Source organism: Plasmodium chabaudi (assembly GCF_900002335.3).
Source record: "Plasmodium chabaudi chabaudi strain AS genome assembly, chromosome: 13".
In the NCBI taxonomy this organism is placed as follows: domain Eukaryota; phylum Apicomplexa; class Aconoidasida; order Haemosporida; family Plasmodiidae; genus Plasmodium; species Plasmodium chabaudi.
The window spans coordinates 811,023-826,945 of NC_030113.2; the positions used below are offsets into that span (position 1 = coordinate 811,023).

The 15,923-nt window shown below is 24.1% G+C and overlaps 5 protein-coding genes across 5 annotated transcripts; 3 read left to right on the plus strand and 2 right to left on the minus strand.

Moving 5' to 3' along the window:
* Positions 1 to 596: 596 nt before the first annotated feature.
* On the minus strand, positions 597 to 3,437 carry PCHAS_1320800 (glucose-6-phosphate dehydrogenase-6-phosphogluconolactonase, putative; the record flags this gene model as incomplete). Its single annotated transcript, XM_016799189.1, has 1 exon — positions 597 to 3,437. The coding sequence occupies one exon, from the start codon at positions 3,435 to 3,437 to the stop codon at positions 597 to 599; it is 2,841 nt and encodes a 946-aa protein (XP_016654516.1).
* Positions 3,438 to 5,025: 1,588 nt separating this feature from the next.
* Positions 5,026 to 7,467, plus strand: PCHAS_1320900 (conserved Plasmodium protein, unknown function; the record flags this gene model as incomplete). The annotated part of the gene is made up of 1 exon (XM_734707.2): positions 5,026 to 7,467. The coding sequence occupies one exon, from the start codon at positions 5,026 to 5,028 to the stop codon at positions 7,465 to 7,467; it is 2,442 nt and encodes an 813-aa protein (XP_739800.2).
* An 834-nt stretch (positions 7,468 to 8,301) lies between these two features.
* Positions 8,302 to 9,792, plus strand: PCHAS_1321000 (RNA-binding protein, putative; the record flags this gene model as incomplete). The annotated part of the gene is made up of 1 exon (XM_736756.2): positions 8,302 to 9,792. The coding sequence occupies one exon, from the start codon at positions 8,302 to 8,304 to the stop codon at positions 9,790 to 9,792; it is 1,491 nt and encodes a 496-aa protein (XP_741849.2).
* A 555-nt stretch (positions 9,793 to 10,347) lies between these two features.
* PCHAS_1321100 (tRNA intron endonuclease, putative) lies at positions 10,348 to 10,872 on the plus strand (the record flags this gene model as incomplete). Its single annotated transcript, XM_736757.1, has 3 exons — positions 10,348 to 10,453; positions 10,569 to 10,684; positions 10,801 to 10,872. 3 exons carry the CDS (start codon positions 10,348 to 10,350, stop codon positions 10,870 to 10,872), a joined length of 294 nt encoding a protein of 97 aa, XP_741850.1.
* Positions 10,873 to 11,381: 509 nt separating this feature from the next.
* PCHAS_1321200 (conserved Plasmodium protein, unknown function) lies at positions 11,382 to 15,476 on the minus strand (the record flags this gene model as incomplete). The annotated part of the gene is made up of 1 exon (XM_738122.2): positions 11,382 to 15,476. The coding sequence occupies one exon, from the start codon at positions 15,474 to 15,476 to the stop codon at positions 11,382 to 11,384; it is 4,095 nt and encodes a 1,364-aa protein (XP_743215.2).
* Positions 15,477 to 15,923: the final 447 nt, after the last annotated feature.

Here is a 15,923-nt window from a genome sequence, read left to right on the forward strand (position 1 = left end):
ATATAAATATACATAATAGCCACTTACATATATCTAATGTACAAATATACATGCAGTTATCCTTTGTGTAATTTATTTATATTTGTAAAATTACTTTATATGTATCCTATGCTTATAATAGTCATATTTATTTTATTTTTATTATTTTTTTTCATTCTATAGAATGTTATATATATTTACGAGTTAGCTAAAGAAAACTTCAGCAATTATTATTAAAATATTAAAAAAAAAATTAACACAATGCTATATATTATGATTGTTTATTCCATATAATTGGGTAAAAATAAAAAAAAATATATAATATGCATAGGGAATTTTACTTCCCTCAAAGTGAAACAAGCTATAACAAAACTAATGCATTGAACGCTTCGTAGTTTTGGCATTTCTTCTCCACTTTTTAATAGTCATATGGCTAAAAAATAAATATAATTTTTTGAATGTATTCCATTCTTACTATTTCGAGAGTTCGAAAATCAAAACAGTAAGAATGATAAGGTATTCCATATTTTTGCAATAAGAACACAGTTTTGTGTATCAAATTTATTGAGCTAATGCAGTGATATTTGCACAATTAAAAAATATAAAAGCAAATTATTTTATCCCCTCATATTGTCAAACAAGCTATCATCATAGTAAGATGATTTTCTGCAAAATTTAGCAGTTGTTTCATAGTTTTTTCCATAATTGTAATATTTTTTTATGAGGTCATATGCTTCTTGGGGTCCTGATGATCCAAATGGGTAAGATAGAGGCTTGATATTCTTTTCTTGTAACTCATTTAATAGAGGGGTAAATATTCTCCAAGATTCATATAATTCTTCATCTGAGATAAATTTTCTTTTATATCCTTTATAGCATTCTAATAATAAAGTTTCATAAGCTTCTGGAACATATGGTTTATTATTGTTATTATTTTCATTAAGGCTTAGATTTAATTGCACTTCTTCCATTTCTTCAGAACCCATTTTTTTTATCATAAGTTTTAGATATATTCCTTCTACAGGTTGTAAAATAATTACAAATTCATTATTATACATACTTTCGTCAGATGAACCCATAATATTATGAAATTGAATTTTAATTTCGCATATATCATTATTTAGTGCCTTTCCTGTTTTAAATATTATTGGGACACCATGCCAATTTACTGAATTAATATATAAAACGCATGCACAAAATGTAGGGGTTATTGAATTTGGATCTACATGTGGATCATCAAGATAACTATGGTTTATTTTAGATTTATCTATATTGGCATTTTCAGAATTATTTGTATCATCATTATTTGATTTAATATATTGCCCTATAACAGTATCTTCTAATTTTATTGAAGCTATAGATTTTAATATTTTTATTTTTTCATTTTGTATAGATTTATCATTTAAATCTGTTGGATGTTCCATAGTTATTAACGTCAGTAATTGTAGCATATGATTTTGCATAACATCTCTTATAATTCCGTATGGATCGAAATACTGTCCTCTTCCATATACTCCTTTTGTTTCTTTTAAAGTTATTTTTATGCATTTTATAAAATGCCTGTTCATTAAAGATAGCAAAAATGTATTTGTAAATTTTAGTTTTAATAACCCTGAAACCATATCTTTTCCTAAATAATGATCAATTCTATATATGTTTTTTTCAGGAAATGCTTCTAATATTTGTTTCGATAATATTTTAAATGATTCCAAGTCTTTTCCAAATGGCTTTTCAAGTAGTATCTTGTTGATTCGATTTTTATTTAAGCAGTGTTTTTTATAATTTTCCAATGTGCTCACAAAGATATGGGGTGGTAAGGCTAAGTAAAGCATTCTAGTGATAGTATAAGGGCACCCCGAATTACCATATTTATTAGCATGGTGTGAAATGTATGGGCATCCAGAATTAACAGATATATTGGCATGGCTTGAAAGGTATGGGCATTTAGTATTACTAGACTTAACAGCGTGGTATGAACTATGAGGACATACAGTGGTACCAGATGTATTGCCATAACCTGAACTGTATGGGCACCTTTTGAGAGAATCGGTAGGTGCTGATGACTCACATTCATTATTTATATTATTGGTAGCATTTATGTTAGTAAGATTATTAGGGGATTGTGAAGTGGCATCCACTTGCTTGTGTTTTTCATTATTCTTCTGACCACAGCATCCCAATGCTACCTTCTCTTCCTCGGTTATATATACATTAAACTTTTCAAAACTTTCCGGAGATAAATAGTTTCCAATAAAATATCGACATTTGCTTTTAAAAGAATTTAAGCGTTCGACTTTTTCAAAAACAGATAAATTTTTATAACTGTTTAATGACGTTTTTAAATATACAGATATTTTGTTAAAAAAGGATTCGAAATCTTGTTCTGTTCTTGCGAAACCGATTATTAATATATTTTTTGGTAACAAATTATTACAAAATAATTTAAACAAGGCTGGATATATTTTTTTTTTTGCCAAATCGCCAGAGCATCCAAATATAACTGCTGTTAGCAATTCATTTTTATTCTCTACACGATTATCACTGCTCAGGGAAAGTGTATCAGGTTTTTGAACATATAAATCTTCTAACATTTTTGAATAATTTTTATGACCACATGCTATGACCGTTGTATTGTTAGAGTCGATAACCTTAAATGCTGGATATAGATTATAGTTAGGATTAACATAAAAATTTAAGAGCATATTTTTCCATAAATTTAATTTATCTGCTGTATTTAATAAAAATATTTTATTTGTCGAATTTGACAATACGTTAAGTGATACTGTAATTCTTTTTCTTACATCAAAATTATTTGTTGTTGTAAAATATACATGCTCATTTAGTAAACTTAAATTAACATTATTATCAGGATGTAATGACCTTATTGTTTCATTGTCTTCATATATATAATTATTTTGATAATTATTCATATATATATTATAATATACATTTGGGAATAAACTAGCTATATGGAAATCACTCCCCATACCTAATATTGCAATATCTATCTTTTTATATTTTTCTAGCATGCTTTTAATTTGTTCATTATAATCTTTTATACAACTAACAAGATCCTTTTTTGTATCGGGTTTATATAATTGGGTTTCTTTATTAATATTTAATTCATCAAATAAGAATTTTATATTATTATAATTACTAAATTTATGATCATCAGGTTTATATCTTTCATCAATTATAAAAAAAATTAATTTATTTTTATCAATTTGTATATCTTTTATTGCACACATATTTTTATAAACATCTATAGGCGTTTTTCCACCTGATAAACCTATAACTACATACCCACCTTCATTAGTTAATTGTTTCTCATGTATTTCTTTGCAAATGTAATATGCCGACTTTTTATTAAAGTCTGCTAAATCTTCGGTCTCCATATATTTCACATTGTTCACACTTTTTATTTCATCTAAGCATTTTAAAAAATTCTCGAACTCCATATTTATATACTCTTTATTTTATATGTTGATATAGAGAGGGGATTATTGGATATATAGAAAAAATATATTCGTTATTAAATAAATGAAATACATAAATAATGTATGTGTGCATTCGTATTAGCTATTCCCCAATTTATAGAAAATAAATACCATGATTTAATAAGAAGCTGAATATTTGCTATTAAATATATAAAATTATACTTTTTTATCTCTTTCTTTTCTTTATACTATTCATATTTATATACCTATTTAGCATTTTTATTTATTGAATTATAAAATGTGTACAATTCAATATCATATAAATTTAAATAAAAAAAAAAATACAAATTTATATGTAAGTATGGTGTTTGCGCATAATTAATGCTTAAATGCTATTCCTTTTTTGTTTTTTCTTTTTTTATCTACACATTTTGTTTTATTGTTTTATACGAAATTTTTGGATAACACATCAATGCGCTAATAATAAAATAAAAGCATTAAATATAAAGCTTATTAAATATAAAGAAATAAATTATTTATGTTTAGCATTGATATCATATAGATTTATTTAAAGAGGACAAAAAAATCTGACAATGATATTAAAATAATTATTCAATTTTTATATATGTTAATTGCTACAAATGAAAATATGCACTTAGCTACGGGATGCTATATTTTTATATATATTATCACATAATAAATTAAAGAGGAAAAAAAATACATATATATTATAATGCAATAAAGATATAGAAATAGCCATGTAACTTCTATATATATATAGTGATAAAGAATAATGATATAGCGATCGATAAATACATAGTAAAACAAAAATAAATTCGTTTTGTATTTATTTGAGTATATTTTTTGAATACTTAATGTATTTTAAAATAAAGTTAAATAAAAATAAAAAAGGAAAATATAATAACAATAATAATATATATAAGTAATAGCATGTATACATATTTTTTTTTTCACGTCCATCTAGCATGTTGCTTACAATTTAGATTGATTTATTTTTTTTAATAATCTTCCAAGTATGTAATAATTTTATCAGCTAATTGAAATTAATTTCTATTAAAAAATAAAAAAATATGAAACAATAACTAAGACGTATCCCAAGTTTTTTTATTTTTATTTTTATGTATTATTTTAATGCTTTATTTTTATCTATATATATAATTAAATCATTTTCCTCTTATTTAAACAAAAAATTTTGGTTTTATAGTGAAAATATTGTAGAATTAAGCTATATAATATTTTTTTTTTTCGTAATAATATTAATTGTCTCTATATAAGACTTGTATTTGTCGTCATTTAAAAATTATCATTATTTTTATTATTTCAGTGTTTTTTCCTTTCTATTTTCTCTTATTTGATTTTCTTAAAATATATTGAGCTCAAAAAAATGCAAAAATACTTTAAAAAAGTAAAAAACTCATATTTATAACGACATATAAAAATGCTATAATTAGTGAGTATTTGTTTCGTATTAATAATGATAAGTGTCCTTATTATATTGTTGTAAAATATTGTTAAAAAAAACAACACAAAAGAAAAAATTCCGAACCCCACGTGTTTTATATCGTACATTCGTGAGGAAACAGGGGGAATGGACAGTCCACCAATATCAATTGACAACACTAGTTCAAAAAATTATGACGAAATGAGAAATTTGAATTATTCAGATTTCCATGTACAAACAAAAATAATTGAAAATATTGACGGAGAACATAGTGATAAAAATTCTGATGATTCATGCACAGATTATGGAGGCGAAAATAGGGAAACAGAGGGTTACAACAATGACATCGCATCAGAGAAATATGAAGAAAAATTCGAAGGCGATTTCATGAGTGGCGATGAATACGTAGAATCATCAGCAGCAAGCAATTATGGAAAATATAAAGACATAAATCCAGATGATTTAATATCCTTTTATGAAAAAGAAAGCAATGAAGATATAAAAGACGATGAAAGTATTAAAACAAATAAAATTGATCACTATTTAGATAAAAATTATAAAGGAGAAATAATAATTGATGGAAAAAATGAAGTCGATGAATTTTTACTTGTATCTAGAATGGCATATTATGATATAGCAAATCAAAGTAAAGATAAAATTTATGAAAATAAAGAAAATAATTCTTTATATTTTTTAAAAGATCAAGCAAGCAAAGAATGTACAAACGAGGATGATTATGATGGTGAACACAATCATGGGCCACTATTAGCAAGCCCGAAAAAAACCCTTAATAATAATAGCAAAGATATCGAATCTATTTGCAATAATATGAAGGATTTGCAACATGAAGGGAAAAACGCTTTTAATAAAAACCAAGCGAATATTGATCATATTGAAAAACAATACACAGATAATTCATCCGAAGAATCTGAATGTGAAACGAGAAGTATTTGTTCATTTCAAAATGACAAGGATGAAATTGCAGATGATGATTCCAATAGCAATAGTCAAACTGAAGTACTTGATAACGAAGCTTCGAAAAAATGTGATAATGGAGAAAAAAAAAAAAGTAAAGTGCGTTCTCATATAATACCACATACAGGTAAATACGAAAAAGAGGACAGAATACGATTAATGGGTATTCCTGAATATGTGCAAAAAGGTTTAAAAATCGAAAAAATTGGAAGATTAATTAAAAAAGATAATGATATATTAACAATTCATTCTTTGAATTCCAAATATTATTTAAGTGCTGCCTCAGTTTTATGCTTAGAAAATCGTAAAATAATTGGATGCATTGTTGATGTATGCTCAAATGAGACAGAAGTATTCTATTATGTAAAATTAGTTTTCCCAAGTTTAGAACCTGAAATAAAAGAAAATATAGATATATATGCCGATTTAAAACATTCTTTATATATTAATGTCGGCACGGGCTTATGTTCAGAATTATTTAAAGTGTTAAAAAATAAATCAGTGCCATATATTTTTATTAATTATAATGATCTTTACAATATTTCAGAGACACAATTAATGGAAAAACATTCAGATACAAATTCAGGTAACAACAATAATAATCCAAATGATAATAAGGGGAATAATGGAAAACGCGATGAGCGAAATAATAATAACAAAGATAAGAAGAGAAAAAAAAACTTCAAAGGGCAAAATAAAAATGTGCAAATCTTTAATAATGGAAAAAACAATCGAAAGAACAATCCAAATAATATAGTCAATACGAATAGTGAGAATAATAATATTATACCATATGAAAAAAGTGGAAAAATGAACCATTCACGAAAATATAAAAAAGGGAAAGGCTTCAGCAATGTACCATTCTCTTCTCAAAATATGAACTTAAAATTTAAAAATTTATCTTACGTAAATAATAGCAATATTAATGAAATGGGAAATATGATATGCAAGAGAGGTCATAATAATAGTAATGTAGGAAAAAATAATGCCTACAATATTGGGCATGATAATAATCCTAACAATACAAATTACATGTATGCCAATCACTCATTAAATAATATAGCAAATATGGGAACTCTAAATAATAGTAATCAAAATGAATATAATCCCTTTCATAATGCTACGCATAATTATAAAAAACACAAAATGCATAATTACAATATGAATTATGGTAATATATATAATAATCACCAAAACAATGTAAATATGGCATACCCCAACGAAAGTTCTAATCATATGCACCCTCAAAATTATTATGATATTCATCGAACAAATTTTATAAATTTTAATAATCCTCCTAACTTAGATAACAAAATGCAAAACATCATTTATCCTCAACCTATGGAACCAGGCTCAAATTCCTACATCAATAGGCCACCAACAAACTGGAATAGTGATCATATTTCCCATAATAAGTACAATGGCAATTATACCAATTATATTAATGGGCAAGAGAAATATCCTTATATATCACAAAAATCATATAATAATAAAATTCCTCAAGAACCAATCAATAAAATCATGTTCAACAATAATAATGATATACCATCAAATTATAATTCTATCAATATTAACAATTTGTATAATTACAATGATTTTAATTCAAAGAATTAATTTTTATAAAGTAAATCAACTTTATATGGGATAATTATTTACCAATTTTCATATGTCATGGTATTGGTAATAGTTGCCTATATATATTGATCTATCCATAATTAATACGTAATGTTATTTTTTTAAATGTTTATTGTCACTTTTTTATTATTTTTAACTTACATTATTTATTATGGCATCAAATTGTCTAGTGTCATCCTATTTTATTACCTGTTTTTTGGTACCGCACATATATGTGTGTATTTGTATATGCATATTTATTATACTTTGTTTTAAACTATTTGTTTTATTATTTGAAAATGGAAAACCTTAAAAATATTTACCACATCATTATAAAAATGTCTCATTAATAATATACACATATGTATTGTTCATATTAGAATAACAAATGTAATGCTATACTTATATGTGTACCACTTTTTATATTATAAAGTTTTTTTAAATAAAATTAGCATTTTAAGGATGAAAGATATTTTTAAAAATATTTTTACTTACTGCAAACTTTAATACCGTTAAACAAAATATTTTGGCATAAAAATTGGATTTTTTAATATCTAGTACCTTATATTAGTGCATATATAAATATTCTTTCTTTGTGCTTTCCCACTTTAATTCTTACAAACAACTTCGTAACTTACTTCAATATATTATTAATAAAATAATTATTTTTCACAAATTATAGAAATTATATTATTTTTTTTTTGCGATTTATACAATATGACTTTTTTGGAGTTATAGCAAACACTTTTAGTCCAAAAAATGAATTAGCAAAGAGAATAATTACGCAACAAAAATATAAGGGAAAAAAAAAATAAACAAATAATAAAACAAAATATGGATAGCTTATATGGTGATTTGCCTCCTCCAGTTTCTACCAAAAATAACAATGTAAAAAACAATGATAATAATAATTCTTCCGGCGAAGTAAAAAGTGATAATTATATTGAACTAAATAAGTATTTAATAACCCCATCTATAATTCAAAAGAAAATTGCAAACATAAAAAATGTGAATAAAGAACTTGAAATTGGGAAAGCGGATGAAAACCCCACAAAGAATAATAATATTGATAATAATGGCGAAAATAGTGATGTAAAAAAAAATGATTCGAAAAAAATAGAAATTATAAATATAAATCAGTCTATTCAAGATGACCTAAAAAAGATTAGCGGCATGCTGAAAAAAATGCATCATGGAGCTCAGGATGAAAATGCTTTAGCTAATAAAAGAAGCTACCAAGAAAAACTATCCAATCGAGATTTGTATGGGGATATAAAGAGTAGCAAATTGTATGAAGGATTCAAAAGTAACAATTTAAATAGAGACTTTAAGAATTCAGGTGAAAATGCTACAGACGAGTTATATGATAAATACTTCATTGCAAATGCTAATGAAGATTATGACCCTAGCAAGCCAAATGATTTAAATAAAATTATAAAAGAAAGAAAAAGGAAAAAAATTATTTTGCTAGCTGCACACAAAAAAAAAATGGAAAAAGAAAAGGAAAATGAAAGACATCAAATGGAAAACAATATGTTCCCATTTATGCAAGATGAACAAAAATTAATAAATAATATAAATGATAAAAATGATAAAAAAATAAAAATTAAACCCTTAATAGGAGACCATTCTATATCACAAAAACGGATAGGAACTAATGGACTGAATGATAATAAAATGGATGATCAAAAAAATATTTATAATAATTTATATGAAAATAACAACATGCCAAACACAATAGAAAGTAAAGACATAACTGCACAAAACTCAAACGAAAATGTTAATGAACAAGCACCTGTGAAAAAAGATTTTGCTACAAGAATGATGGAAAAAATGGGTTGGAAAAAAGGTGAAGGTTTAGGAAAAGATAAACAAGGTATTAAAGCTCCATTAATTTTGCAAAAGGTCGATAAAAGAAGTGGTGTCATAGTGCAAGCCCCCATTATTTTGAAGAAAACGGAACTAGCTAATGAAAAAAATAACGATTCGTATGATGATGAAGCCGACGCAGCTAATTCCGCTAATAACACAGTTACTCGAATTATCCAACTAACCAATCTTGTCACTATTGATGAAGTTGATGATACATTAAAAGAAGAAATCGAAGAAGAGGGATCAAAATTTGGAAATTTATTAAATATAAACATTGTTACAGATCCAAATTTATTGGATGCTCTTGCTGTTAAAATATATTGTGAATACGAATCGAGCGACCAAGCAAAAAATGCATTCAACACATTTAAAGAAAGAACATTTGCTGGTAGAAAAGTCAAAGTTTCTTTTGTGAATGAACAAGAATATTTATCACAGGAGCAAAATAAATAAACAAAAGGATACAAAAAATTAAAAATACTGAAGTAAAAAAGGAGGCCAAAATATCTACATGTTCCTTATCATATACTCATATTTTGTTTTATGTAATATTCATTTGTATGTGGTAAAACAACCTAAGAGTATTTTCCATACTCATATATATGTTTCTGTATGCATTCTATGCACTACTTATTATTATATTGCAGATTTGCAATTTTCATGGCACATAAGGTTATATAGTCTTTTTTTTTACTTTATTTTTGCATAATTTAAAAAATTGTTTGAATAATATTATATCTTTAATTTAAAATAATTTTTTAGCACTTTTTTTTAACATAAAATATAAAAATGTTAAAAAAAATTATCACCATTTTTCTTGTGTATTTTTATAAAAATTATAATTTAACTTCATTTTGTAAATGATTCTTTTAATATATTATATTTTTATAATTCATCAAAAATATATATATTAGTATAGCTAATAGTCTGAACAGATACAAAAAATGGAAAATTAAAAACAAAACATCTTTAATTTATACGGTGAATGAATAGATATATATTTTTTCCATGACTAATAGAATTGCAAAAAGAGAAATTGTATATAACGATTTAAATAACCATTTTGTTGTAATAAATGACATAAAGTATGGATCTGATTTTGCACTATATAAAGGTGGGGTTATGTTCAAAATATATACCTCAATGTGATACACTGTTGTTATGCCCCCAATGGGTATACACTTCTAAATGCATATACATTATTTGTAGTAACTCCTTTATTTTTTCAGAGAGTGTGGACCACGAACATGCCTTTGCTCTCGTTTTTGTAAAAGACGAATCTTCAATTTTAACTGATAAGGAAAAAATTATCATTTCTAGAATATGTGAAAGTGTTAAGAAAAGGGTAAATATGAATATGGGCATTAGATTACTAAAATTACACTTTGCAATATTTGCTACTCTATATTACTTTTATTTATATTTGACTTTATCACTTCACCGCATTTTTTCATTGCTTAGGGAATAATTGCATATGTAGATGATCACACCAAGACAATTAAATATGAGGAATTAACCAGGAACAAAAAATAATAATACTAAACGAATGACTAATATATATACCCTATAGAAAATATATATAAGAATATTTTCCGTTTTTCTATATGAGCATTTTATATATTTTTTTGTTTTTTTTGAGCTGCGTCTGGTAGCATTAGCATATATTTCAATGCGATAATATGGATACATTTTTTTGTTCTTAACTGTGTAAACAAAATTTTATGCGAGTTTGCATTTTATTAAAAGCATTTATAAAAAAAACATTAAAAAAATAACTAAAAGGAAGATGATATAAAATAGTATTATATTATTAAAAAAACACAAAACAAATGCTTTAATAGTATTCAAAAAAATAAAATAAAACATTATAATAGGGAAGTCATGTATGAAATGCCATTCTTTGTGACATGTACAAGTAAAATATGCACAGTCAATTAAAACATTTGGCATTAGGAAGATGATAATAGTTTGCACTAAATAATGGGTTATTTAAATATATTTCCAGTTGTAGAAATGCATATACATAGAATGTGTGTGGCTAGCTATTCCCTTGCGTTGAATGTAATAAATTGCCCATTTACAATAGAAAAGTTGAGCTTTTTCAAAATAAGTTTTACGTTATGATTAACGTATAACAATTTGATTGGGCAATAATTATCAGTTAAGCACAATTGTATTAATAATATATAGATCATAAGTTTGCATTTCAATTCATCTGCAATAATATATTTATCATTATTTTTAAGTAAGAATGTATCTAAAAAGTTATCAATGAATTCCGATGGGAAATAGCTATTTCCTTCTGAGGATAATTTAAATGCCATTTTCATTTCTTGTGTGCTATCTTTATATATTAAATGTTTCCATACATTTTTATTATTAAAAAATATACTAGCTTGTGCTGATAAAAAGGAAAGATAAGAATTCAATATAATAAACAAGTTAGCAATTTCAGTTATTTTCAGCTTCTTTTGAATCTTAGTCGTTTCTTTTTTTATTTCTATATTTTCTTCGGTCTTCGTAGGCACATTTCCATTCTCCAAATTTTTATAATACAACATCGTCTTATAGCATATTGGGTGTATTTCTTTCTGCACTTTAGTTATATCAACTTTTCCATTTAATATGTTTAAAAAAAGTGACGATCTAAATCTCTCGTTTGAATTAATTAACAATATATTTTTCAAAGGTATTGCTGCTAAAATATCATTATTTTGGTTGGTATAATATTTAGGTAAAAATTTATTTTTTAAATCATTTTTATTTTCGCTTTCAATATTTTCACTTTGTTCAGATTTATTTTTTTTTACACTTTTTAATGTTTTTTTTTTTGAAGTAAAATCATTTTGTGTATCCTGAACATGTTTATCGTCTTCATCTGGTAAAGACATTTTAATACTTTCTCTAAAATTGTTAATTTGAATAATATTTAAAATTTGCAAAAATTTAGGATAGGTATACAATACATAGTATAAAAATATATATCTATATTTATGTATATTTTGTTCTATGAATTTATGATTTTCATTATCCCATTTATAATTTATTAAATAATCATTTATTTTCAATAATAAATTATCTTCTGTTAAGTTGGTTTCATTTAATATATAATTATTATTCAATATGTCGCTCTTAATACATTCTAATAACTTTATATAAATTTCGTTAAGATTAAAATGAATATTTTTTAAAGCAAATTCTTTATTTAAATTATATTGTCCATAATTATTGCTTAACAACAAATTTAATGACATATCATAAATGTTTTCATAATACGAATTTATTAATAAGCTGTATAAGTATTCCTTTATGGATTTCATGTGTTGTTTTTTAAAATAACTATTTTTATATATATTACTATAATATTGTAGCTTAAATTGAAGTTTATTTATCCATTTATGAGAATATATTTCATTTTTTACAAATTTTCTATAAAATTCTTTTTTCTTTTCCTTTTTAGAAGTAACTATATATGTTGTTAATTCAGCATAGTCGTATATATCTATGCTATATTTATCTTCCTCTATATTTTCATCAATAACAACAATGTATTCATTAATATTATTAGTGCTATTGTTATCATTTGACTTATCACTTATATTTATGTAATTGTTGTTACCATATTTTTTCTTAGTATCTTCGATTATATCATTTACTGTATTTTCGTTATCTCCAACTTTCTTTACACTTTTTTTAATTTTATTCAAGTGGGCATAATTTTTTTTAATCTCACTGTTTATATTGTTTTTTAAAAATTGTACAGTATTTTTATACGCATTTACATATTCATTATTGTTTATACAATAAACATCTAAGTTTCTATTACCTATATCATTAACATTTATTTTGAATCCTATACATTTTGAATTTATGAGAGGATTTATAATAGTATTGTTTTTTAAAGTCATCATTTTATATTTTTCTACTAAAATTAAATTTTTATTTTTCACCAAATCTTCAGAATGCTGAGCAGTTCGACCTTTTAAATAATTAATTAAATTTTTTGTTTTCCCAGTACTATTTTTTACATAATCATCACTATCATCACTATTTACTACTATAGCTACTTCTTCATTTAAATTTTCTAAATATGTTTGAAATGTATTTGAATTTTTATTATATTTACTATTCTTATTTTCTTTGCCACTTTTTTTATTCTTGTTAATATAATAATAATCATAATTTTTATTATTTTCCCAGGTGCATTCATCTATATATACATCATCAATGCTATCCATATTTTTTACATTCATATATAGGTCGCTCATTTCTTTCAATGATATATCATCAAATCTTTTATTTTTTAAATAGGACATAATTTCACGTGTTTTGTTATTTTTATTCACCTCAGATTTGTCATTTTTATGATATATTAAATCTAGGCTGTCCGAATCTGAATCTTCTACTACTTCATCTACTATATCAATCTCCATATTCTTAGACAAATGCTGATCCCTATATTGTGCTAACCTGGATGTATATAAAATATCGTAAAAATTGCAAAATAATTGATCAAAAAATGAATCTTTATTATTTTCGTCATTAATTATTTTATTTTTTAATGCATCAAAAAATGATTCTTTTAATACAATCTCATTATCACTTTTCGAATGATTAGCTTTTCCATTACTAAAATTGTCTAACATGTTACTCAATTTATTTACACTTAAATAACGCTTATTTTTATATTTATTAAAAATGATATTTAATATATTATATCCTTTACTTCCATTTTTAATACGTAATAATAAATCATTAAAATTATTTTGGATATATTTTTCATGTATTATATGACAAAATATATTATTTTTTGACACCATATATATACTTTTATCCTTATGATAAGAAATCTCATAATCTACATTAATTGGTTTTCTCTCTTTTGTTTTATTAATAAATATGTTTGTTAATAAATTTTTTTCTTTATTCTTTTTATTATTCAATTTTTTCAAAATAGGCATATAATTTAAGTTAGAATATATTATTATATAAAAAAAAATTTCCATTTTTTCTTGGCATATTTTACACGAATTCGCATTTTCGCTATCACAACTGTGAGATTCGAATAACTTTTCGATATTTTCAATACTTAAATTGTTGTAATTTAAGTTATTAACACCGTCTTTGTTTTTTTTTATCAGTTCCTCTATAAACACACCGTGATTATTATAAAAACTATTTATCATTTTATGCCGAATTATTCTATATAATAATCTTTTTTTTTTCTTCTCAACATACCCTTTATCATTAATATAACTATTAATTATATATAATTCATTAAATAAAGTATTCAATTTATTTATATCCATACTTTCTAAATATTCATTTATAAAATTTATTTGTAATATTTTTTTCTCTCGATTTTTTGCAGTCCTTACTATTTTTATCAAATCTCTAAGATATTCAGGATATCGGTTAAGTAGATTTATTTTTTTCTTTTCAAAATTTCTAACAACTTTTTCTCGTTCTCCTTTTAAGAACAAGCTATTCCCATCATCATCCATTTTGTTATTTTCATTTTTGTTGCCATTGCCATTGTTTATACCTTTACGCATGCTCCCTTCAATTATAATTTCCTCTTCACTTGATGTGTAAATTTCATGATCATCATCATAATCAAACAAAAATTTATTATTGTAAACTAGCTTTTTATCATCCATTAAATTGTATAAAATATTGTTACTGTCGGCATTGCCCACATTATCATTTGCATCTTTCGTAGGAGTGTTCGTATTTTTTTTTTTATAGAATGAAAAAAAGGAGCTTGATTTAGGGTTTTTGTTTACATTTGTATTATTTTGTATATTATTTTTCATTAATATATCGTTTATTTCTTTATATATTACTAAATATCTTGTAATAATTTCCAAGCATTTATCATAAAATACGTCAAAATCACAATTAGTATTATAATTATAAAAAATCGAATCAAGCCGGTCTTTTATAATATTCTTTGATTCATTTCGCTTTCTAATAATATCTTCTTTCAATTGTTTCAAATTTTTTAAATGCGTTTTTAGCATTTCCGCATTATATGTATCTTCATTATCGACAAATGTTATGTTGCTTTTGTTTATTGTTCGCACGCTAGCAACCATGGGCCTGAACCCTCCCCCACCAAATCGTGACTCTTCCATTTTTTCTTCTTGTATAATTATGTTTTTCGTAAATTTATTGTATTTTAAATATGTATAATATATATGTATAGCCCTTGGAAACACTACCTTTAATTTGTATTATTATGTTTTTTTTTTGTTTTTTTCCTTAGTGTTTCCTTTAATGCTTCCTCTTCATATTCATATTTATTAAAATCATTTTTATTTTTAATATTTTCCTTTTTTATAAATTTTTTTATTTTCTTTTCTCTTTTAAACCACTATAAACTATTTAAAAGCTATATGTTGTTATTTATTGCAGCGAATTATTTTTATTTTTTTTTTTTTTTGAAATGCTCCATGAATTTGTTAGTTATTCATACTATAACTGAATATGTTTTCTATATAGAACATCGTTTTATTCTTTTTCGCGTTTTTTATAATTTTTAATAATATAATATGCTAATTATAAAATGGATATTTCGCATA